This window comes from Callorhinchus milii, unplaced genomic scaffold (genome assembly GCF_018977255.1).
Source record: "Callorhinchus milii isolate IMCB2004 unplaced genomic scaffold, IMCB_Cmil_1.0 Scaffold14, whole genome shotgun sequence".
NCBI lineage: Eukaryota > Metazoa > Chordata > Chondrichthyes > Chimaeriformes > Callorhinchidae > Callorhinchus > Callorhinchus milii.
The window spans coordinates 13,656,723-13,683,486 of record NW_024704755.1 but is presented as its reverse complement, the minus strand read 5'-3'; the positions used below and the strand labels follow the sequence as shown (position 1 = coordinate 13,683,486).

Sequence of the window (26,764 nt, the reverse complement as noted above, 5' to 3'; positions counted from 1 at the left end):
TGCTAGGATGTTGCGTTTGGATCTAGCACAACATCAATGGAAGAAAGCAGGCAGATATGTACAGGAAATGTGCTCAACCTGTTGCAGATCAGCTTGATATATGGTGCAAGGTGGTATTTTGAAACTGCTGTGGCTCACGAGCATCAAAACAATAGCAATGATGTGATTTCATTTCTTGAGGTCTATAACGCAGCAAAACTGTTGACAAAAGCCATGCTGAGTACAGTGAGACTGTTAATGGAGGCTTAACTAAAGAGAATCGTGAGTTACAGCAGTTCTTTTTGATTGCGAAATAGCCATAACTTTGCTCGTAAATTCTGACAGCTTTTACAAACGAGTGAATGAACACGTGAAACTTCTGCCATTGGTGAGATTTTACTTGTTCTGTGCGTGTGGTGAGGGATTTTGTTTTTTCAGTAGGTCCATCATTTGCAGTGGAATATTAGTGGATGTTTAAATGATGTCAGGAGAGTGCTGTTTATGTACTGCTTCCCATTTAAGTTTGTGAATTATTTTCCTTTTTTGCACTTCAAAATTAATTAGTTCAGTATTAATCCCATGAACATCAGACACCAATTTCACCAAAAGGAGGATAAAAAGGAGAAATCCCTATTACCAGTTTTCATTCTCTCTAATAACCATTCTTGCTCCAACATACAGCTTGGGTGGCTGCAGTCATGTTTTTATAGTTGAAATGAGTTTACTGAAATGGTTCCAGTACATCAGAAATTGTTCTTATAATTGGCTAGTTTTATATTGGTATGAATCATATATTTTCTTGCAACAATTAAATTGTAATAATAATCCTTGCATTTGATGCTTTATCGCATTGCCAGGATGTCCCAAAGTTCTTCGCAGGATTTGCTGTAAAGTGCAGTGACAACGTATTTGGAGATGAACGTTTCAGCTACTTTGTGCACAGTAATGTCGCCCAAATAGTCATGGAGTCATTGACCAATTTTATCTGGGGGATTGTTAGCCAGGATATTGGGAGAAACTACCTTCTCTTTTCGAATAGTGTCATGGGATCTTTAACACCCATCCAAACAGGCAGATGGGACCTCGGTTTTTAATATCTCATTTGAAAGATAGCACCTCTGACAATGCAACACTGGAGCACTGCACTGAAGTGTCAGCTCGCCTGTGAGTTCAAAGTCTGACGTGTGGCTTGAACCTTCTGACTCCAAGGTGAGACTTTGAGATCAGAGGTGAGATCAAGGTGAGATCAGAGCTGTTCAGATAAAGGTGTCCTACCTAGCCAAGCTGACATCTATTGTTCAGTAATGTTGTAATGTTAAGAATTGGTAGAGTGTTTGGGAAAAGAATCAGGAAATTAGATTAGGTTAATCGGAGAACAAACTTGATACCAATCAAATGGGTTGATTGGCTTCCAGTTGTGTCATAGATTTGCAAGGTCCAAAACTGGGAATCGTGTTTTGTTTGTTAATCTCATTTATTTTGTTTGTATTTTTGTATCTTTGTAAAAACAAATTACAACAAGTTTACAGCATTTCATATGAGAACAGTCTGCTTATTGTACAGTGTGTAGCTCTCTAGCTGTTTTTTGGGGGTCTGGAGGTGACAGGAGAAAAAATTTAGCAAAGCAAAATCTTTTATATTTTTAGATGTACTTTACTCACTTGTTCTAAAATGGCTCCAAAAATAGTGACTTGTGACGTTTATTTCCTGAAGCAATCATTTTCTTGCAGGTAGGTAACCAAGTGGTTTGTTCTCTTGATTCAACATTGCAGCTGTATTTGACTGCCACCCCTCCCCTTCATTTTAAAAAAAACTTCCTAAAGGAAAATGAGATAAAATCTCATGGTTACTGTCTGTTGAACTGAATTTATTTCAGATGCAGAGCCGTTCAGATAAAGGTGTCCTACTTTTGCAATTGCTGATAAAGCTGTGACAGGAAGTTGAATGTCAAAAATCACATGTTGTGGCTAATGTAACTTTTCACATAGATACCCTTGACATTTTTAAGCTAGTTTGGTTGGTTTAACTCCTTCAACTCCTTCACGGAAATGATGATGATGATAATAATAATCCTTGCATTTGATATAGTATTTTATACTTCACAGAATATAATGTAAAGTGGATTGACTATGTACTTTGTGGGCGAAATGTGGCAGCCAATTGCGCACAGCAATGTCCCACAAACAGTTGTGTACTGAGTGACCAAATGTTTTTTGGGAGAAATTATTCCCCTCGGAATGCAATCTGCTAATTGACTAACAATCAGGTTTCTACTTACTTTTACGTAAATCAAACCCAGATCCTCTCCTTTGCGAGGTGAGCATGCTAACCATCACATTATAGGACTCTACAAACATTCACAGAAATGATCACTAGAGAAATAATGTTTCGATGGAGTGGGGGTGAATTCTGAGAAGTGGGCTTCCCACCTCAGAGTTAGAACAAGGAGGTCACTTCCCACATCTGAAGTAATTCTATTCTTCCCATCCTGATTTGCACTGCTAGGGATTTGGAGACAACTGTTTATCAGTCTCTGAACTCTCGTGGATGTGCATTTTAGATGAACTTGAGCACCCTCTCGTAAATTATCTTGTGTTTCTGTACGGAAGAATGCATTACCTTAATTAGAAAATTCAGTGTGTTCATTAAACTGGTGAATTCACATGACAAGTTCCTGTCCAAGATTGCTATGAGCAAAGTGAATTATGTTGGATCATGCGTCTACAATATTATACCATATCTGTATGTGGCTCAATGCTGATTATTCTCCACTTAACCAAACAATGGCACAGTTTACATGGGAGTTCATTTGTCTCACATGTTCATTTGACGAGATGTAACTGGACATTTACAGATGCATATATTAAATTGTCAAATCCAATTAAAGGTGCCTTATTTGGGGGTGGGGGGGGAAGCAAATCTATACCACTGATGACTTTGGTATCTAGACCTGATGGTGAAAAATTAAATATAAGTAAAGGTGTCATTTTTGATTTCTGAATGATGTTTGCAGTTTCACACCCAGGGGGATAATTAAAAAGTGTCTCAATGGGATTTTACCGAATTGGGATCACTATTTCCGCATCCGTGCGGCCACTTCAATTCATGAATCAAGTCACTTGTGATGTGAAAAATGAAACTTAAATCTAGAGTTTGTTGGAATATTTTAACCTGATGCTTTCTAATTGCTTTGCTTTGTCATGAGCTTTCCTCTGGAAATGTTTCACTGCCGGAAAGTTAAAATGCCTTTACTTGTAGTTGTACAGTTTCTGTTCAAAAAAAAAAGCCTGGCCACAAAGCATGAACCATTTCCTTTCATCAGAAACGGAGGCTATTACATGTTGTATCTACCAGACTCCTTTGTCAAAATAAATGCGTGTCTATTTTAAAAACCCGTATACTGCAGATACAACAGGGTCTTACAATGGAGATGTAAATCAGTCGACCAGTGAAGGCAATTAGTTTTGAGAAAATCTGGGCCCAGGTTAATGTTACCAATTTTTTTCCCATGACCTTCTTAGTGAAGTGAATCCAATGTAGGCTAGATTGTAGGGCAAGTGTTGACAAATTGTGCATTCCAGAAGGTGGCTGCCTCCAGGGCAATTTTATTGTCCTTTTCACTTCAACAATCTGCAGCATTATTGGACTGGCAGTCAGAAGTGAGGATTTTTATCTTGGCGTGAAGTAAGATTACCTGCTACCCTGCAGATGTCCAGAGAAAAGGCTATAATGATGAACTGCTTCCCTGTGCTGTGGAAATCTGGAATGCATGCTGGGCATCGCTTTTGTTGGACAAGCGATTCGGAGTTGCCACAATGTTGAAAGCTAGTTATTTTAACAAAGGCTCATCCAAGAATCTTATCTCAGCCAATGTATTTCTGTCACACATGTGTAAACCGCAGAGCTCCTACTGCTTTATGCTGGAACTTTGAGCTTGTGGACAAAGCTGACAATCCAGTACGTTGTTGGGGATGAGTTGCAATGCTGGACGTGCCTTCCTTCAGGTGAGATGTTAAACCAAGGTTCCACTTACTTGTTCAGGTGGACGTTAAAGATCCCATCAACACTATTCGAAAAGAGAAGAGAGTTTCTCTCGGTGTTCCAGTCAACAATCCATTGTTATTGGTGGACAACATACGTAAGAGGCCAGTGTATATTATGATTTATGTTTAAAGACTACAATATGTGCCAATTGTCCAGGTCAGGACTGAGTCAATGCTCACTCAGGACTGAAAAAGTGAATTATTTGAATGAGATCTGATTACTTTTTATTGTAGCAGTCCTTCATTAATCAGAATTGTATCAGTGTAACAAAAATCCAAAACTCATATGCCAGCAATGCTAAAGGTTATGGATTCGGGTTAAAGATTAAGCAGTGTGTCAAGATTTCTCAGTGCTGGGTAAATACCCTGTCTTGCATTTAACCACAAGTGCGCACAAATGATGTCAGATCTTCATTAACTATATTGGAAGTTCCCAATTTTTAAAAAATAGAAATCCTCATAACAACAAATAAGAAAGGAAGGAAAAATATTCTTGAAAAATATTCTTGAATATTTTTGCTAGTGTTTTACTTTCTAAATTAGTTTCATGATTTTTTTCCCCCAACAGACATACCGTTAACAATTCAGAGTAGAAATCAAATCTCCAACAAAAGAAGCGCAGTAACAGTTTTAGGTGCCTAACCGATTACATCTATCACATCTAACTAAAGACATTTATGCTACCATCATCCCATTTCATTATGCTTGGGAACAAAAATAAATTAAGTGAATATATTTACATTCTGTTTCTCTGTTCCTCCAGGGAAGCAACCTGCTTTTTTCATTGAAATGCATCTAGGAACACAAATAACTAAGATAAAAACCTGCTCATAAAAATCACATTGTATTATTCAAACATAACCCTCCATACATTTACCAAAGTCACCAATTTCTGGTTTGAATGTCAACAAGACCGAGGACCTCCTGATTGGCTCCTGTCAGCGTCTCCACACCTCAGGCACTGACAGCATCACCATCCAAGGATGCACACTCCACCTTACTAAGCCAATCCAGAACCATGGTGTCTTGTTTGACCATAAACTATCCTTTCTACCCCACACCCGCGCAATGTCCCGCTCTGCCTTCCCCCACCTCTGCTGCATTGCCCGGCTCTGCCACTGTCTCACACCGCAGGCCGCCGAGACTCTCATACATGCATTCATAACATCCAGGATCAACTATGAAAACCCCCGCTTGTCAGCCTCCCCAACTCCTCCTTCCATAGGCTGCAGATCATCCAGAAATCTGCAGCCCAGTCGACCAGATTCTGCGATTCTATCACCCCCATCGTCGCCAACTCCACTAGCTTCCCATCACAGAGGATACAGTTCAAGATCCTAATCCTCACCTTCAAACTCCTCCGGGTCTTGCTCAACCCCTGCCTCTGCGACCTTCTAATCCCCTACCAACCTGCCTGCTCCCTCCGCTCAGCTTTTCCGGCCTGCTTCATGTTGGTGGATGGGCCTACAGCCACTCTGCCTCCACCCTCTGGAACTCCATCGCGAGGTCCCTCTGCCTCGCCCCCTCCCTTGTCTCCTTCAAGACCATCTCAAGACCCTCCTCTTCGACTGTGCCATCGATCACCTTCCTTCCCGACATACCCCCCCTTTCACCCTTCCCGAACCCGATCCCCAGCTCGGGTCCGAAACACTGATTGTCCAGCACTTTGGATGTCCTCCCGACATGAAAGGCACTATACAAATGTAATATTTTCCCTCAACGTTATCCTCCATATTAACTCTTCCACCCACATTCAACTCCACCCTCCTGGCCTTGCCACCGCTGAGATCTTGATTGATGACAATGTCACCTCCAATCACTTTTTCACTTTGATCGCCACTCAATTGCTCTGCTCATCTCTAAGGCCTCTGCTCCCTCATGAAAGCTCTCTTGAACTCTAAACTTTTCCCACTGTTGTCTGTCACCTTTGACCTTGACGCCTCAATTGACCTAGACTATCTCCGACCTCCGCAGATTACACCAGTATAATATTACCTCTGTACTTTTAAATTTAAATCCAATTTGCTACGACTTAAATCTGGCCAAGTCATCCATCAAATATGATTTAACCACATTCCCTGTGCTTTGTGTAATTGGATGCTGCGTTTCGCCCGCAAAATATACAATCATTACACTTTACAGTACATTCTGTAAAGCATTTTGAGAAATGATAAGCCACTATATCAAATGCAAGGATTAATATTGTTATTATTTGGACCCAACTCTTCCCTCCACAAGCTGCAGATCATCCAGAACTCTGCAGCTCGTGTCCTCTCTCGCACCAGGCTCCGTGACCCCATCACACCCACCCTCATCTGGCTCCACTGGCTCTCCATCCTTCAGAGGATCGTGTTCAAAATTCTCGGCCTCATCTTCCAGGCCCTCCATGCCCTTGTCCGCTCCCTCCGCTCAGCAGACTCCGGCCTACTCCATGTCCCCGAACCACCCCACCATCGGTGGTTGGGCATTGAGCCTCTCTGCCCCACCCTCGAGAACTCCATCCCACATTCCCTTCGCCTCGCTCCCTCCCTTGCCTCTTTCAAGGCACTCCTCAGACCTTGCTCTTCGACCGTGCCTTTGGCCATCCTCTGCCCTCCCTGAACCCAACCACTCTCGATCTCTCGATCCCTGCGCAGGTCCTAATCCCTGACCGTTCAGGGCCATGGGACGTCCTCCCAACGTGAAAGGTGCTTTACAAATGTAATTTTGTATTCCATGGAAGATCTGAAACCTCATTGAGATGACTCTCTTTGATGTTCCTCACTTTTGGCTAGACATTTGTATATTTACTACATTGTTGTTTTATTTACTACATTGTGAAAATGTCTGATAGAGCAGGACAAATCTTGTAACAAATAATGACTACAGTGTAAGTACAAAATCTAGAGAGATTTTGGGTTTACTCACGCATGCATAGTGAAACGGTAATTTAAGAAAGGTCATTTGATATAATTGCATTACTTAGAAAGTGTAGACTTGGGACCTTTTATACATTTTACAGTTGTCTCCATGACATTTACAAAGTGTTTGTTCACTGATCTTTTTCAAGTTTACTCCACATGAAAAATAGCTTTAATTAAACTAAGTTCCACCGAGGTTTCATAGGGGCCGAAAAATGCGGGTATCTTGTTAATTGAGCAGGTTTGGAAAAATTCCATTGACTGTTATCAATAATTCAGCCTCTTTGGGCAAGAAAGACTACTGATCCTCAACGTATCTTGTGTGTTTCTGTTTACCACTTCCTCCTTCTCCTCTATCATAGGCTGAATAAAGAATATAAACCAGTTCTTATAAACGGCATTGAGGAGTGAAATAAGGCCTGGAAATCATGAGTCTCGAGATAGAAATGACAACTAGTGAAATTTTAACCCCTAGCGTTGAGTACCAACCTAGGACATATATATTACCAGACAAAACGGCAACAAAGGAGAGAAATAAGGGGGAACAATTGCAAAAGAAACCTAGTTTCTGAACAACATGAAAAGGAAGAAAAGTGTACAGTTAATTTCATCCAGATATTGATCTTTTTTTTCTCTCTCTTCCTGTGAGCTACAACACTTTTCGAGTATTGTGGATTGTATCCTGTTGCTAAGAGCGTGCAGTATAGTTTGTTAATTGAGCGCACAGTGGGTTTGAAGCATTTTAATATTTGGCATTCCATACATTCAACGTTTAAATGAAATATTTCCTAAATCTTCACCAAATCTCCACTTTAAAAAAAATAACAGCTTTGACAGGCACATCGTAATAGACTAATTGTCAAATGCTTAAATAGTTTTTGTCTTGCGCTGAAATCAAACGTTGATCCCCCTATGTTTTTGTGGTGACACGATTGCCAATCTAGGTAATTTTGTTCTTTATAAATCTGCTACTCAACACAATTTGCACTCCATCTGTTGATGCATTGTGGGCATTTAGTTGAGGTTCACTATTGATTACAATTGCAAAATGTAATATTATTCTGGTGGTTCTATTATAATTCACTTCAGCACACAATTTTACAGTTTTGTGGCATTCTTCAAGTGCATATGAAGTGCATTTTTGAATGCATCTGTTCAGCAATCTGAAAGTTTAATTTTATGACCTTAATTATCATTTACAACACTGTGTTTGAGGTCTTTTTCCTCTCCTCCCCATGGATTATTGCTGACTTCAGTGCTCTTCATGGTGAAAGTTTTTTTATATGCTCAGGAAAGAAACGCTTTGTACTTTAGCTATAAGTGGTGATAAGTTCCTCAGGTTGCTGAATATATGTTCCCCCATAAGTGTATTTTGACAATACAAATACGTTAAAGACATGAAGAATTTCTCACTCTTGAGTGTCAGCATCAACTAATCCAGGTCAGGTATTGACAGCACAGGTTAGATGCAGAGTCTCGTGAGAATGTTTCATCTCAGTGTGACATTTCCATTTCTGACACCAGTGTTCTTTGTTCCTTCCTGTGTGATACTGTCAATTTAGTGCTGAATTTTAGATACTTCACGTTGGGAATGGATTGTGATTGCCCAAGGGTGAGTAGAACTACTGGATAGCTGCCTGGCTCCAATCCATGCCCAAGATCCAGAGTTTGTTACAATTACATTGCACTAATTCTCTGTATTCTTTAAAAACTCACTGATTGAGAGTGGTACTAAAGCTACATGATTCAGCTGCAGTATATCAACGTAAAATTTCCAGTATTTGGTGCACAGAATTCTCGTTCCGTTCGAATTATTGTGAGGATCATGAAGTTGATCCACTCTGTGATAGGAAGCCAAAGGAGCCTGGCAAGGACTGCTGTGATAGGGTACGGAGTTTAGTGCGTGTGAGGATAAGGCGGCGGAGTTTTTAATTCATTGGATTTTGTGGATAGTGGAGCTGGGGAGACCGTCGAGGAGGGAATTGGAATAATTGAGGCAGGAGGTGACGAAAGCGTGTATGAGGGTTTCGGCTGTATTGGGTGTTTTGAGGTACAGTCGGAGGTGGACAATCTAACGGAGGTGGAGGAAAGCGATCCTGGTCGGGCTGGATGTGGGATAGGAAAGAAAGATGGGAATCGAACCTCACGCCTAGCTATAGAAGCATGTTCAGCGTGCTTTATTTATTGCATTTATTGATCTTTTATATGTTTTACTTAGTTTAGCTAATGGATAGAAGACTGATATCCTGGCCCTGGAAAAGGGTGTTAAGGCATTTTCGGTATCTGCACATAATGAGGTCATTAATTTTAATCTGCTTTGTTTGCACCTAATTTCAAAAGGAAGTTTGTGTGGGGGGTGGGGGGGGAGAGAATGACTGACTATTTGGAGAATACTATTTTTTCTAGGTTTTTTTAAATTTTCTTTAAATTTTCTCTCCTTGTTTCCAGAAGGCACTATTTAACTATGGGAAGGGGGTGGGAGGGAGATTGCAGTACTCTGGCTCTCTGTTACAAGCTGAATTCTTATTCCTCAGAGATGTTTTGCTGTGGAGGTTTTTGAAGATGGGGAGGCAGGCAGCAAGATCGGAGGGTCTCTGGGAGAGTGAGAGAGGCTGAAAGATCACCGCCTGATATTGAGGCAGATTGGGTGGGGGGTATGAAGCACGCTGGTCGCAGGAGGTTGCAGAGGTAGGAGAGAAGCCACAGAGGGGATTGAAAGTGAGGTCAAGGATCTTGAACTTGATCCACTGGTCATATGGGGAACCAGTGGAGCTGAGTAAGGATGGGAGTGATGGGCTCGCAGAGCCTGATACGGAGCAGGACTGGATGGTTTGAACTTGTGTGGGGAGCAACTGGGGAGTCTTGACAAGCAGGGTGTTTAAATCGTCGAGCTTGGATGTGATCAAGGCATTAGTGAGGAACATCAGCCCAGATGTAGGGTTTGAGGACGGTTGTTGTTGGTGGGTGCTGAACAAGACAGCGAGGTTCTGTGTTGGCTCTATGAGGTGGAGCAATCTGTGCAGATCGATGTCGTCAGAGCCTGAGGTGAGAAGGCGCTGATGGGAACTAATTAGGAGAGAGTTGGTCTTGTTGGCATTTAAGTAAACAAAACTTCAATCTTCACACATTGTTTTTGAAGAAGGTTGAAATACATTATTTATGTTACTCTTTCGAAACAAGTTCTTTGTATCCAAGTGCCTTGCAACCCAAAAGTGAAAATGGATACAGATCAAACTTCCTATTAGAGCAGTCAGCAAACAGGCCCATTTTGTTCTCATTCGTGATTTGGGTTTCCGTCACTTTAAACGAAAAGAAAAATGGATTGTGGAGAAGTGGCCTGAATAGTGAGTTGTTCTCATTACTGAAGTGCCTACGAAGTTGAGTCCTGTTTCTGGCTTACTGCTGCCAAATGAATGGTGCATAAAGTATGTATGGAAATTGGGCATTAAGCCAGAAACATTGTCATAAGAGAAGTTTGGAGGAGAAAGGTCTATTAGACTCTATGAAGTCCCTTCTGAAATGTCCTTTTTCAAGACTGAAGCCCACTAGCTTGTCTAACCTTTGTTTGTTTCTCATTCCTCAAACACTAGGAATCGGAGTCCTGCAGCTCAGTGGTTAGAGCACTCGCTTTGCAAGCGAGAGACCTGAGTTCAATTCCAGGCAGAGGGCGAAACCTTGGGCAAGTTTCCTTACTCCACACAGAGCCTAATAATAATCCCTCCAAAGCCCAAAACAATAATAAATTGGTCATTTTCAATCTACGACTGTTTGTGGGACTTTGCTGTGCGCAATTGGCTGCCGCGTTCGCCCACAAATATACAGTCAATTCACTTTACAGTGTGTTCTGTGAAGCGCTTTGGGACGTCCTCCCGACGTGAAAATCAAAATGCAAGGATTATTATTATTATTATTATCATCCTTGTTGCTCTTCTATGCACTGCTTCTATTTGGTATCAGTGCCTTGGGATGTCCTTCCGACTTAAAAAGCACTATAAATATAAATATCATTTGTTATTGTGGAGAACAATGTAGATGTGCAGTTCATTGGGAAAAAAACCTGAATACAGTACACCTGAATTGAGGAGGTGGAACTATTTTATGAAAAATTGTAGTTACAGTTTTGTACCATATTAAAAAAAATGCATTTGGCATTTGTCACCAGATACACGACACGGCTTTCATAGCCGTCTGTTGAACCTTTTATCTCTGCAAGTTTCAGTTTGTGTAAAAGTGAAGGTTGTAGAGTAATTGTCGTATGTTTTTCAAAAAAGAATAAACCTGTTGCTGTATTACAGTAGCTCACAGCTCTTGTTTAGTGCTCTTTATTTCAGGGCAGAGCTGACAAGTGTTGCTGTTGCATTTTAGTTTCAATGCATAGGATTGATCCCACGTAGACATTTCCAACGCACTCCTTGCTGGTCTCCCTGGCTCCACCATTCACAAACTGCAACTCATACAAAACTTTGCCTCCTTCATTGTGCCCTGCAAGAAACTACACCTAGTTCTCTCTGCGGATTGATTTCAGGGCCCTCACCTTGAAATTAATCTGCACTCCCAGGCACCTTAACCCTCCTACTCCACTCTTCCACTCAGCTGACTCAGTCTTGTACACCCCTGCCCTCTCTGTGCCACCATCGATGGCCAAGCATTCAGTTCCTTTGCCCTTACTGTTGGGAACTCCCTCCTTCTCCCACTCCTTCTTGCCCCCTCTTTCTGTCTTTAAATCGCGCCTCAAATTCTTGCATTGGAATGTGCCTAGAGTTGTTTCCTCCTTCCTCCTTGCTTGGTATCCACTGCCATCCCTGTAAAGCATTCAGCCATTCCCTCATGTGAAGGGTGAATGAATACATGTTTGTAGAATTGCAGTAAGCACCAGTATTTTTTCCTCTCGAGGTTCACAACCTAATGTAACAATACATACCTTTGTTATTTTCATTTGATATCCTGGGGTACAAAAGGTTCAAACCAAATGATCAATCACAGAACTTTAGATCTAATTCATCCTTTGTACCTTTGTAGTCTTTGGCACGAGCCTATTCTAAATTTTGGTGTAGGACTGATATTAATGCTACAGTGCCAGTAACTTATAATGATTGGGAATGGGAATTCTTTGCAAAATGTGTGTGTTATTTTTTGCAATATTTCTATAAATCAGTTAGACGTGCAAATATTTTGCTTACATTGGCCTCTGACCCTATGGGGAAAATGTAGTAATGTTTTTAAATCCTGAACTTCAAACTTAAAGGCTCAATAGCAGTCTCACCAAACTTGTCTTTCTCAAACAACCATGAAGTGAATGCCAATTTTTAAAATATCTTTGTAGGGACTGTTGACCAGAACCCTGGGAGAGCACAAGTAATTGTGCAGGTCCAAGACAGAATATACCTCGTCCAAATAAGAGGAGGTGAAGGACATCCTCATATCTAAGATTCACTCACCTGCCTCCTTCATTCTGAGCCTGCTCTCTGGAACTTAATAGAGTCCTTTGCCTTGCCTCTTGCTCCCTAACTTCAAAACTGGTCACTTTTTCCCTCCCCTCTCTTTAGCTCCCACTCACCTCGAGCTCTCAGTCAGCTGTGTGAAGCACTTTGAAACGTCGTCACAATTGAAAATAATAATAATAATAATCCTTGCATTTGATATAACATCTTATCACGTTGTTGAAATGTCTCAAAGCGCTTCATAGAATATACTGTGAAGTGTAGTGACTACATATTTTGTGGGTGAAACGCTACAGCCAGTTGCGCCCACCAGTGTCCCACAAACAGTTGTGGATTGAGTGACCAAATTGTTAATTATTTTGGTGGGGGTGGGGGGTGGGTGGGGAAAAGAGATTATTACCGCTGGAAAGCGATCCGCCAATCGACTAACAACCGGGTTCATACTTACTGCTGGGTAAACAGAGGCGTGTGGAGTAAGGAAACGTGCTCTGCACGCCTCTGTTTACCTAGCAGTAAGTAAACAGTCTAAATAGTTATTTATTTTTCTTTGTCTAAATATTTTATTGTCTCAAACAAGTTTTGAGAAACTATTAAGTGCTTGTGCAATAAATAATAGTTTAACTTTTACTAAACTACCACACGACAATATTAGCTTTGTTGGAATGCAGTAAGATAATGTTTTTTGTTGTTTACTTTTATATTATGTTTTATATAAAAATAAATCAACATCCAAAAACAACCATCGTAACGAGTGTCTTATGTACTATAAAGTCTTTTTAAATTGCTCATTGATGCAATATCTTTGAATTGATTTTTACATAGTAACATGTAGACTCTGAAAACAAATTATGGTTGAATGCACACCACTGAATGCAGTATTGTAGCAGTGTTTCTAAATTCCTTTGTTGATGTAATTGAATTTAGTTGCAAGTTTGTGGAACAAATTGTTTCAGTGTTCCTTGGCATAAATTCCTCAATTGTGTTTCACAAAGCTTCTCTTAACTTGCTAAATTGCTCTATTTAAGGGGAAACTGCCAATTAAGGGAAACCCTTGAAAGAGTCCATTGCCACTTTCTCAGTCAGAGGGAGAGTGCAATGGAGGAGCTCCTGCAAGAGAAGCCAAAGTTTATACTTGTTGGAAATAAGGCATGGCACCTACAAAGTACAATCATTGTATAGTAAGTTCTGTGAAGTGCTTTGAAGTGTCCTCCTGATGTGACATGCAAGAATTATCACATACAAACCCAAATACTGTAAGTTTGTACCCATGGTGAAAACATTCCTCCTGTGGGCTCTTACCACACTGTTACAGTATGTCTTGAGTGCTGAAATTGGTGTGCGTGATAAAGCCATTGGAAATGTTTTTTTGTGTGATAAAGGTGATGTTGTCTTTGTAGTTTGGCATGAAAGAGCTCTGTGATTCCCAGTCCCACAGATGCTATCTGGATTGAAATTGATAGACAAACAACTTGAATCCCCAAGCTCCAACACATTTTCCAGTATTTCTTATGTCATTATATTTTCGTTGCACCTTGTGACAGCACATTTCATTCTACATTGGAGTCCTGTAGCTCAGTGGTTAGAGCACTCGCTTTGCAAGTGAGAGACCTGAGTTCAATTCCAGGCAGAGGGCGAAACCTTGGGCAAGTTTCCTTACTCCACACAGAGCCTAATAATAATCCCTCCAAAACCAATAATAAAATTAGTCATTTTCAATCTATGACTTTGTGGGACATTGCTGTGCGCAATTGGCTGCCGCGTTCGCCCACAAATATACAGTCAATTCACTTTACAGTGTGTTCTGTGAAGCGCTTTGGGACGTCCTTCCGACGTGAAAGGCGCTATATCAAATACAAGGATTATTATTATTATTATTACAATCGCTAAAAAAAATCAATACAAAAGAAATGCATTAATGTAACTAATGGTGTATAATATAACAACTGCCTTATGTTTCACAGGATTATTTTTACTTTATAATCTATAACTATACTGAAGTGCTGAATGGTGGAGTTGTACTTGTTTTGGGAGGGGAAGAGGAGAGAAAGATTTGAATTTAGGACTATGATAAAAATTGCAAAAAAAAACCCTCTTTCTTGAAACAATAAAAAGTATTTGCAGTGATTTCACTGCCCACTGAATACATTGAGAGATTCTCCAGAATTGTTTTTTTGGTTTGCCATGTATTTTGCCACGCCTTTAGCAGTTACTAGGTGGATGAGAAAACTCAGCAAGTTCCTTTATAATAGCTCATTGTCATGTTGGTCATACACACTTGCATGCATTTTCTTATTTTATTCACCCTCCCTACACCCACCATAATTACAGATATGGGTTAGATTATAGTTTACAAGCAATCATTTTACAGCCCTCTGCAGACTTTTGGTTTGTCTTGTTCTATTCGATATCTTGAAAAATACTTGGCCTTACAAGCCCAGTACAAGCTTTCATATTCTGTGCTTAAACAAAATGCCTACAGCACTTGCAAACTAGTCTGAGCTTGCAGCTTGGATCTTAAGATTATCTAATACGGGAAAAAAATGAACAAACAAGGTTTAGAAAACTGGGCATTGTGTCCTGTGGGGCAGAGACTGTTGGTGTTGACCTACTTTAATTAGGTGCATGAAGTGTCGCTAGGATACTTGAAATGTACGTATATTGCTACCAGGTTAACTTATGACTGTCATATGAAAGATTTACAGTACTAAAGCTTTATTAAAATTGAATCCAATAACAGCCATTTCTTTCCATTTCATTCCTCATACGCTTGTAAAATCAAAACTAAAGGCCTAATAAATACAACAACTTGGATTTATATAGCGCCCTCCAGACCAGACGGCGTCTCAGAGTGCTTCACAGTAATGGATCCCAGGGCCGAGCCAGGGGGAGGGGGAGGAAGGTGACCAAAGGTGCAGTCGAAAAGAAAGATCTTCAGCCGAGACCTGAAAATAGGAAGAGAGGGGGTGAGGGGAAGGGAGTGAGGAAGGGAGTTTCAGAGGCTCGGTGTGTAGTGGCTGAAGGCACAATCGCCGATAGTGGAGTGGAGGATTTGGGGGACAAGGAGAAGGCCAGACCCGGTGGAGCGAAGGCAACGGGCATTGTTGTGAGGAGAGATGTAGGGGGGGTGCAGAAGAGTGAAGAGATTTGAAGACAAGAGTGAGGATCTTGAAGGCAATCCTCTCTGGGACAGACAGCCAGTGCAGTCTGGCAAGGACTGGGGTAATCGGGGAGCGGAGTTTGGTGCGGATAAGAATGCGGGCAGCAGAGTTTTGGATGACCTCGATTTTATGAATGGTAGTGGAGGGGAGACCGGCGAGGAGGGCATTTGAATAGTCCAGCCGAGAGGTGACAAAGGCATGGATCAGGGTTTCAGCGGCTTTTGGGGTGAGATATTGGCGGAGAAGGGTGATGCGTCGGAGGTGGAAGAAAGCGGTGCTGGTGAGGGACCGGATGTGGGGGAGGAAGGATAATTGGGGGTCGACCTGACGCCTAAGTTACGTACTGGTTTGGAGAGTTTTAGGGGAAGGTCGGGTAGGTGGAGGAGGTGAGAACCATGCGATTTTAAATGTTGACGAGAGCCAAAGAGTATGGCTTCCGCCTTATTAACATTTAGCTGAAGGAAATTTGCGCTCATCCAGCTCCTGATGTCTGGCGGGCAGGCTGACAGAACATCAGGGGACTGGGGGTCGCAAAATGAGGTGCAAAAATAGAGTTGGGTGTCATCCGCATAGGTGGTGGAGGAGGATGGCGTGATCGACTGTGTCGAAAGTGGCGGAGATGTCCAGGAGGACAAGGAGGCAGAGGGAGCCCTGGTTACAGATAGAGAGGATGTCATTTGAGACTTTCACAAGCACAGTCTGTGGGCAGGGGAAACCGGACTGGAGGGGTTCGAAGAGGGAGTGGAAGGAGAGGTGTGCGCGGAGTTGATTAGCAACAATGTGTTCTAGGACTTTGGCGAGGAAGGGCAAATTTGAAATAGGGCGGTAGTGGCTGGGTTTGAGGGATCTAGGGAAGGTTTATTGAGGGGGCTGATGACAGCATATAGTAATACAGTAATAGCCAAACAGAAGAGCTATAATTCTATGATGGATACTGAGTGTAAACTCCAAACGGCTTTTCCTCCAGCCCCCGCACTGTCCCGTGCAGTGTCCCTCAGGGCTCTGTCCTCGGTCCCCTCCTCTTCACCCTCTATATGCTCCCCCTCGGTGACATCATCACAGATATGGGGTTAACTTCCACATGTATGCAGATGACACCCAACTCTACCTTTCCTCTTCCACCGTCAACTCCACAACCACCGATGTCCTGACAGCCAGCCTGTCTGACGTTGCACAAGACGGTGCAGGGGCTAGAGGAGAAACTGTTGTGGAGATGAAGTGGAGGTGGTGTGAGAGGTACTTATCTGAACCATTCAAGGACAGAACCATGAAGGTTGAGGTGAGAGTAGAGGCGGTGGATGAGGATAGAGTGGTCAATGGTGTCTAAGGCAGCAGAAAGGACGAGGAGGCAGAGGGAGCCCTGGTCGCAGATGGATAGAAAGTCATTTGTTACTTTGACTAGCACTGTTTCTGTGCTGTGGGTGACACGGAAACCCGATTGGAGGGGTTATTACGTTAATATTTGAAATTGTAACATTCATTTACTGCATTTTTCTCAAGTTTCTTTGCATCCTGTTTTCGAAAGTCAAGAGAATGAAAGATCTAATTTCAGTATATCTCCAGAAATTATATGTATACTACAAATTGGGAAAAATCTAGGAAGAGATTCTATCTATTTTTGTGTTGACTTCTTGGCTGAGGTAGGAAACCTTGCTTGTGGAAGCCATATTATAAGGGGACTTTACAATGAATTTGCCTTTAGTTTCCATTAATGTCCATAATGACAAAGTCCATACAGTATCAAATGGCCTGAGAGCCCTGAGTGCTGTTATATCACTATGTGTTGGGTCACATGCAAAAGTACCTGCAACAAAAGTTTTCCTGTTGGTAACTAGTTTTATATTCAAATGGAATCTACCGTTTGGTATGAAGGGACACTTAACAGTACTTCATTATGAGTTCTTTTGCTCTTTTCTTCCTGGGTGCTTCCTTCCTACTGTGCAAAATGGCTCATCCACTGATCCGCAATTTTTCATAACAAAACTGCAATGACCGAGGCAAGTATTTCACATTGTGAATAATTCTCCCTCATGGTGAGCTCCTTGTGAGGGGAAATTGCTCTAACAGTAACCTGTAAATCTGAGTGATTGCTCATTGAAAATGGTTCTTAAAATGACCTTTTGAAAAAAATAATGGAAAAAATATCTACACAGTGACCAACATTGATGAAATTATTAACAGTAAGTATAAAGAAAGGACAGTTAGTTTAGGAATATGGTGAGGCTGAAATCATTTGTTCTTGCTAACATGCAGTGCCGGAAATTATGCGACCAATATAATTGTGAATGGAAATGAAATTGGGATGAATGTTAAAATGAATGTTAAAAGTTGGTAGTTTACTTTGTTAACCATCCATCTTATGGTCCCTTGACTCACCTGAATTGCCTCTAGACTTGTGGTGCCAGATTGTCCATTTTGAAATGGAGAGCTTTGCTATCAATTAAAATTTGTCTGTTATTATTGCTAGAACTAATGCAACAGCATATTTTATTGATCTGATGCCCTTTTCCCCAATGCCAATCATTACAGTGCATAACCACTAGATATTATCTTAATAAGCTTGTTTCATTTCACTTGTTACACACAGTATGAAGTTTCAAACCCTATTTGGAGATTGCTAGACCATTCATGTTCACCTTAATTTAATATATCTAAAATATCAATTTATTTCGAGTACTAACTACAAGATACTACATAAGTTACTGGATAAGCATTGCATATACTCCATGAATGGGATAGAACTTCCTAATTGGGAAGCTGAAAGAGATCTAGAGGTGTTATTTGACTCATCGTGCACCATATTAAAACAGTGTGGAACAGCAATAAACATGGCAAATAGGATGTTGGTCCTTGTTTCTGTATCAGTTGAGTTCAGATCCTCAGAAGTCGTACTTGATGTTTAGTGCTCTGATCAAGCTGCACATGCCACACTGCATACAGGACAAATACAAGGAAATAAAAGAATCCACAGCTAAATAATTGTTAAATTAATCATTCAGGCCAGCCATTACTGCCTCTGTTCAGCCCTATGTAAACTGTGGTAGACCTCATTCCTGTTGTTAACACGTACTGCCAGGAAATTAATGTCAGTAAAAGGGAAAAATAGCTCTCGCAATTAATAACAATCCTTGCATTTGATATAGTACCTTATGTTGATGAGACGTCTCAAAGTGCTTCACAGGATATACTGTAGGGTGGATTGACTGTTTTATGGTTGAAACAAAATTTGAGCGAAACATTGAGAAATGAACAAAAATTGAGCAGAATAAAACTTAAGAAAATTAGTTTTGCCTCCTTATAATCCAATATGCTTCTTTAAACTCCAGAACTTAAATATTAGCGGAAAAATTCTACTTGCAGAAATTAATTTCTTAATTGACGGCATGTATAATGGACATTTGCTTTTAATGTTGGATTTATAAATAGCACTAAAATATATACTGCCAATGATCTGTTAATTACCGGTTTCGTTGGATGTAGCCAACAGCATTTTTAAGTCTTAGGTACCCAAAATCCATACTGAAATGGTAGAATTGCCCTTATATTACATTTAAGTGGGTCTGATAGAAATCTGAAATGTTGTCTATTGAAATATTGACAGGACCACATCACTCCCACCCTCGTTCGCCTCCACTGGCTCCCCATCCCCCAGAGGATCGATTTCAAGATCCTCATCCTCACCTACAAGGCTATTCATGGCCTTGCTCCCTCCTACCTCTCCGACCTACTATCCCCCTATCTACCTGCCCGTACCCTCCGTTCCTCTGGCTCCGGTCTGCTCCACATCCCCCGCCCCAACCGCCCTACCATCGGTGGCCGGGCCTTCAGCCTCTCAGCCCCGAGGCTCTGGAACTCTATCCCCCAGTGCCTTCGCCGCTTCCTCCCTTTCCTCCTTCAAGGCCGGTCTCAAGACCTTTCTCTTTGATCGTGCCTTCAGCTCCCCCCTCGACTCTCTACCCCCTCTTCGCCCCCTCCCTTCCCTCCCCTCACCCTGACCATTTCCCCCCAATGCTCAGGTCCTGACCCAACTGTACAGCGCCTTGGGATGTCCTCCCGACGTGAAAGGCGCTCTATAAATGGAATCTTGTTGTTGTTGTTGTAATGACCTATAATTGGATTGTCAAGTGCAATTGTATGATAATCAGCTTAGTTTTTTAATTTGATGAACTGGCTGATCCAAGGCTGATAATGATCAACAAAAGAAACTCTTTTTTACCTGTCTTTTATATGGGGCTCTCTATGTCATATTAAAGCGACAATTGCAAATTGACTTTAAATGTTTGTGATCTAATATAAAATTGAGAATCGAAAGTAATATGTCACTTCGTTGTCCTCAAATGTTTTGAATTTGCATACAGATAATGCTGATTTAATCTTGTATCAAATCATTTTCCAAGAGTGAGAAGTGCTTTGAGATGTTCTCTTGGTGTGAAAGGTGCTTTATCAACTGCAAGTCTTATTATTTTTAATTTATTGTTAGGTTGTCTGTAGTTAGAGTAAGTTCCAAAGAATATTTTCAAGAAGTAGAATCTCCATTATAATGCGCTTTGTTCAAAGGCAAGTTCACTTCTATAATGTGATTGGTTTGTGGACCTGACATTTTCTTACCTCAAAATCAAGAAAAATGCAGTAAATGAATGGTGGCACGGAAACCCGATTGGAGGGGTTATTACGTTAATATTTGGAATTTGGAACATTCAAAATCCAAATTGCACCATATATTGTGCTTGAAATCTTGGTCTCACATCATTGAGCTTGAAATCCTGTTGTTGCCCTTCAAAACAAGGGGATTTGAAACCCAGTTACGTGTTTGAACTGTGATGACGCGATTTCAAGTGCGATGGGGGGCCGATGGAACCAGCCAACCTTCTGCTCATACAACTCCATGACATCACTGCTCAATTGATTGGTAGTGATGTGATACATGAGCACTGACCAGCGACTGCTCTTGATCAAACCTTGGTGAAATTTTCTGAACCCCAACTCCAACTTTCTGACGGGATTCTACTGTAATAAATTATGAGGGTGTACTTTGGTTTAAGCAACAGCTTAGAACGTCCTCCTGATGTGAAAGGCACTATGCAAGTGTAATTTGTTGTTGTTGTAAACTGCATTTTTGCAGTAAACTGCTAACAAACAAGTTGCTGACTTATCTTCAGTCAGTTATTTTTACTCGCCTTTATTCTGAAGTCCCTTCAAAAAATAAATCCTTAAAGGTTATGGTTATAGTTGATTTCAAACACGGCTTTAAATAGTCTCACAGTCAGTGCTTACATTCAACTTCTGTGACTGCTTGAAGTTGTGGCAAATGAAAATAGCTTTAAAAGCCTTTCATGTTGAATTTCTTAATGCAGTTAGCCTCTTGTGATTTAGTGAATGGGATATAAAGAGGACAATGGGTTACAAGCAGACATTACTCGTCCCAGCAGTTTCATTTACTTCCGTTTGCTTGCCAAAATTTTCATTCATTCTTGAGCTGAAAGTGAATACCTCCTCAAGCAAAAGCCATAAGAATGTCATTGGAAGGAAAACAAACAAACAGCTGATGTGTTTGTTCTTCACTGATTTGCCCTTTTTTTTTTGCAGGTTTCAAGTGCCCAATATGTTCAAAATCTGTGGCTTCCGACGAGATGGAGATGCACTTTATAATGTGTCTCAGCAAACCACGACTCTCGTACAACGGTACTGTATAAATCTCTTTTCTACTTGCACCCTGTGCGTTGACGTTCTTGAAAGATATTAACATTATTAGTGGTGCTTGGCAGAGCATGCTTTGCCATTTACCATGCCACAGTATGCTTTGCCATGCTCACAGTTACGAATGAATGAAGTAACTGTTCAGTAAAATGTTCAGGGCTAATGCATCCTTTTGTCTTGTGAGCCAGCTCTCCCCTTTAGAACAGGGGTTTGGCTCAAATTTTGGTAATCTGTAAGTGACAATTATTTGGTATTTCCCTGCATTATTGTTGCAATACTAAAAAGCCTATTTAGTTAGGGTACTTATCTACTTAGGGTATTTCATCTGTTCCTTTTGGAGTGATATACCCAGACATTTCTAACATGAAAACCAGATGCTGAATTTGTTCTTCATTATCAAGATATCTCAGATCTCCAGACTTGGCAAAATGTGGGTACACCACTCTACATCTGTTTCCTGATATTAGCAAAACTTACTTCCAAGTTTCAATCCCAATTCTCTCTCTTGGTATTCTGGTGCTCAGTCTTTTAGAATTCCTGGCGTTTTTTTCTTTGAACAAAGCTGGTGAGTTCCAGGTCACATGGCGATTGATCAGGTTGGTCAAGTCCAGGTCATGTGTCGATTGATCAGTCACGTCAAGTTCAGATCACATGAATTTTGATCAGTCACGTCAAGTTCAGCTCACATGGCAATTGATCAGACAGGTCAAGTTCAGGTCACAATGTGATTCAATTGGATTTAATTGAATGAATTAATTAACTAATCTGCCTTCACTCTTGACTGCAGGACCACTGCTGTCCTGACAGAATGTCTGTCAGACATCAAGTCCTGGATGAGAACCAATTTTCTTCAGTTGAACATCAACAAGACCGAGGCTCTCCTGATTGGCTCCCGTCAGTACCTCCACACCTCAGGAGCTGACAGCACCACCATCCATAGTTGCACAATCCCGAAGTCCGGAACCTTGGCGTCTTGTTTGATCCTCAACTATCCTTTCTACCCCTCCTCTGTGCCATGACCCGCTCTGCCTTCTCCCACCTCCACAATGTCGCCCGGCTCCACCACTGTCTCACACCGCAGGCCGCCGAAACCCTCAGACACGCTTTCATTACATCGAGGCTCGACTATGCAAACTCCTTGCTTGTCGGCCTCCCCAACTCCCTCCCTCCATAGGCTGCAGATCATCCAAAACTTTGCAATCCGTGTCCTCTCCCACGCCAGGGTCTGTGACCCTATCACCTCCATCCTAGTCCGACTCCACTAGCTTCCCATCACACCTCCATCCTATCCGCTCCCTCTGTTCAGCGGGCTCCGGCCTGCTTCAACTCCCCCGCCTCGTTCGCCCTGCCATTGCTGGGCGGGTCTTTGCCACTCTGCCGCCACCCTCTGGAAGTCCATCCCGCAGTCCCTCCGCCTCGCCCCCCTTCCTTTCCTCCTTCAAGACCCATCTCAAGACCCTCTTCTTCGACCGTGCTTTTGATCACCCGGCTTCCCCCACTGCCCTCCATGATACTGACCCCCAGCTCGGGTCCGAAACTCTGACTGTCCAGCGCCTTGTTATGTCCTCCCGACATGAAAGCCGCTATACAAATGTAATTTTGTAGTTGTTGTTAATGATTATTTTCTCGCACTCAAAACAACCTGTGCAGGACTGAACTCAATACTGATTCAGTGCTTGGCTTGCTGAAAAAACAGTATCGGATTTGACGAGGGATTCAAGTTATGATGCTTTTGTTTTTGACCAGATTTCAATCTATTAATTTCTGAGCAGGCTTTAAACCAAAGCAGCACTGAATTAAATGTATTTGAATTTATTCATTTGGTTTAAAGAGCTGTAAATTTGAAAGGAGCCTTACTGCTCATGTAAGTTGAGCCAAAGAGTAAGACGACAACTAAAAAGGGAATGTTGAGCCAAAGAGTAAGACGACAACATAAAGGAACGCGTTTAGTTCTAAATTGAATGTCACTCCATATGCGAACTTAACCAGTTACACTTGTGCTTTCGTTTATGTAAGTGCCAGTTTGACAGAATTCAAATGGAGCGAAAAAACAAAAATTCTGAACATGGTTAAACAACAGCAAGCATTGGGAACCTTCCGGGGGCGGGGGGGGGAAATTACATCTGAGCTCTGTACAACATTATGCTATTGTGATGCACAGAAAAGTCCCAGAAGTGACTTTTGGAAATAACTTGTTGCCTGTGCTTGCTCAGAATCCTAAGGCTTATTTAGTATTATGCTGACTATGTGCTCAGTGGTGGAGTGTGTACACTTTTAGAAATGGGGTCAGCAGGCAACTGCGGTGGCTGATGGGATTTGCAGCATTTTTCGCTTCACAGGCTTTTGTATATCCACGCACTCAGTGATGTGTAGCACAGTGAATCTGACCTGGCTTCTCTTGGAATTGATTCTTTGGTGACGCCTTGGGCATTATTTTATGAATGTTCATTAGCAGATGATTCCTGCTGGAAACACTGACTTATTCTTATTTATGACTGCTATGAAATGAACTTCCAAAATCCACATTATAAACGTTTTATTCATACAGTATAAAAAGGCTGGCTGTGTCTAATTGTGATATTTGAGAATTTTATAATCTTGGAAGTTCTTTTCCAAATGCTTCAATCTGTAAGTGTGAGGTACATGTTTAGCGTTATCAACGGTAGATTATTGTTTCTTTCACTTGCTCGCTCTTATTTCTTTGACTTCTACATCTCTCTTGAGCTGCCTGTCAGTCCAACTTTATTTTACTGTGTTTATATTTCTTTCTCTTTGTCTACCCATCTCCCTCCCACGCTCCCCCGTGGGTGTGTAATGTCATCTGTGTGTGTGTGCATCTGTCTTTGCCCCTCTGTCCGTCTGTCTCTTTTCTTTCTATTTCCCCCTTAACCACTTGCTTGCAAACTTGTGCTTTGTTGTTCCTGCAGCTGTCTTGACAAATTTAGGTCAACATTTGCTTTTTTTTGGTTAATCTGAGACCTTCCTATTCTTATACATGCATTCATAACACTCAGGCTTAACTATGCAAACTCCTTGCTTGTTGGCCTCCCCAACTCCTCCCTTCATAGCTGCAGATCATCCAGAACTCTGCAGCCCATGTCCTCTCCCGCACCAGGCTCCGTGTCTCTATCACCCCCACAATCACCCGACTCCATTGGCTTCCCATCACACAGAGGATACAGTTCAAGATCCTGGTCTTCACCTTCACCTTCAAAACCCTCCATGGCCTTTCTACCCCCTACCACTGCGACCTCCTAACTTCCTACCATCCTACCTGCTCCCTTCGCTCCAGCCTGCTTCACATCACCTGCCTTGCATGGCCCACGCTTGGCAGGCAGGCCTTCTGCCACTCTGCCCTCATCCTCTGGAACTCCATTCCGCAGTCCCTCCCTTGCCTCCTTCAAGACCCATCTCAAGACCCTCCTTTTCGACCGTGCTTTCGATCACCCTGCTTCCCCCCCTGCCCTCCACCCTCCCCAATCTTGACTCCCAGCTCGGGTCTGAAACACTGACTGTCCAGCACCTTGGGACGTCCTCTCGATGTGAAAGACTCTGTACAAATGTAATTTTGTTGTTGTTGTATTCTGAAGATTCACTGCCAGTTTGTCAGTCTTGCCAGAACATGTATGTGTGTCTTACTGTGTGTTAAAACAACAAGGCTATTTCATGAGCAGTTCTATTGCATTTCTCTGGCCAATGATAGAAGGTTGAGACTTTCTCCTCGTTTCACTGTCTGATGTCCATGGGCCAATAATCTAGAGTTGATAGCACTGAGCATGGCCACAGTGAGTCCCAAAATACTATTTTTGGCAACCTCTCCTACACCTTTAGTCCTGCTGGCAACTAGGAATTGCAGAAGGAACAGGCCATTCAGCCCATTAAATATGTACTGCTGATTTTCTACACATGAGCACCATGTTTAATCCCACTCTCCAACTAGCTAGTAAATGGTGTTCTTACTTCATAGCCAGACTGATTAACAACTTGATCGATAGTCTAGACAGATTATTGTTTTATGTCTGACCCTTCAAAGCAGTTCTTTTATACAAATTGTGACTCAGGCCTGGAGTTGGGTTTATAAAACGACAATTTGAGAGACTTGGACAAGGACTAAAATCAAAGGGAATATAGCAGAATGTGAGTGACATTGATTTGGGGGAATGGAATAGGAAAATCAAGGAGACCACTCGAGTCTGAAAGCATTGCTCATACCAGTTGGCTGAAGTGCCAAGGAGGAAGATGAACTACTGCTCCATCATGTTTGTACTGAGTTTGATTGGAGCATTGTCTGACTTCAAAGATAAAAAGATCAAATGATATTGGGGTCTGATTCCAAACAGGATTTCTTAATTACGGAATCTGAGGTAACGTGAAATACAACACACAGATGCACCTACTTTGAAAGTAGATTGTATTATTAGGAAGTTCCCATAAGTTTGTATTCAGATTCCTTTGAGGAATCTTGATTGACGTTGGTGTGTTTAAACCCCACTATGAGAAACAAAATCTGAAGTATTGCAAAGCGAGTGCTCTAACCACTGAGCTACAGGACTCCAAACAAAGACAAACATTAATAATGCAGAGGTGGTCAGGGGGAGGCTCTTAACATTTTCTGGATTATCTGTACTGTGAGTCAACTGAACTGCACACAACACAGCAAAGATAATGTTAAGTTTTGCATAAATTGACCTTTCAGCAGATCTTCAGGTGAAAGTATTTTTTGAACACATTAGCCTTAAACCAGTAAATATCTTCCCAGGAGATGTAGAAAAGTCAATACAGTTTCTGGTCCTCCAAACCATTCAAGTGGTTTGACTGTTAATTCTGAACTCAGCCTTTTACATTTATCCAGCTGCCAACCACTGGTGTAACTGTCATTATTGTAACCCCTCAATGTTTGACAGTTAAGAGCTGGATAAATTGTGTTTTTTTAAATGTTTCACACCAAATAAGTATGAACTGAGATATTACTTTCCATTTTAAACTTGTGAATTCCCAAAGAAGGCTTCTTACTTCCGTTTTTACTGCACTTCTTAAAATAAACACTCAAATTTAAGTGTTCCCATCCAATACCAAGTTCTATTTGAATGCTATGACTAACAGACATAGTTTTGATTCCAGTATAAGATTTACCCAAATGAGTCACCGTGCTCCTCTTGTGGTGGGATTTCGTTACCTTGACTGCAAGCTAACAGAGGTCTGAGAGTTGACAGTAGCAGCGGCACGTAATGACTTTGGTGATGTGCGATTATACAACAGGAACTTGCATTTATATAGTGTCTTTCCCTCAGGATAATGTCTCAGAGTTCTTTACCAATGGGGATGTCGATTGATTGATTGAGTGATTGAGAGAAAGCAAGTGACTGTCGGCACAGTAAAAGAGACAAGTTTTAAAGGGTGATCCACATATGGAGTTTGGTGGGGGTGCGAATGGAGGCATGGAGTTTTGAATGCGTTGAAGTTTATGGATGGTGAGCTACAGCCACCAGCTGGGGATGGTTAGAAAAATCCAGCCAAGATGTGACGAAGGTGTGAATATGGGTTTT

At 41.6% G+C, this 26,764-nt stretch overlaps 1 protein-coding gene across 1 annotated transcript in view; it reads left to right on the top strand.

Annotated features, from left to right (window-relative positions):
• The window catches only part of znrf1 (zinc and ring finger 1), an 80,306-nt gene that overhangs the window by 19,567 nt on the left and 33,975 nt on the right, over positions 1 to 26,764 (top strand). The window contains exon 3 of the mRNA XM_042340224.1: positions 21,108 to 21,203. Within this exon, the coding sequence (XP_042196158.1) occupies positions 21,108 to 21,203 (96 nt within the window). The remainder of the gene's footprint in view (positions 1 to 21,107; positions 21,204 to 26,764) is intronic.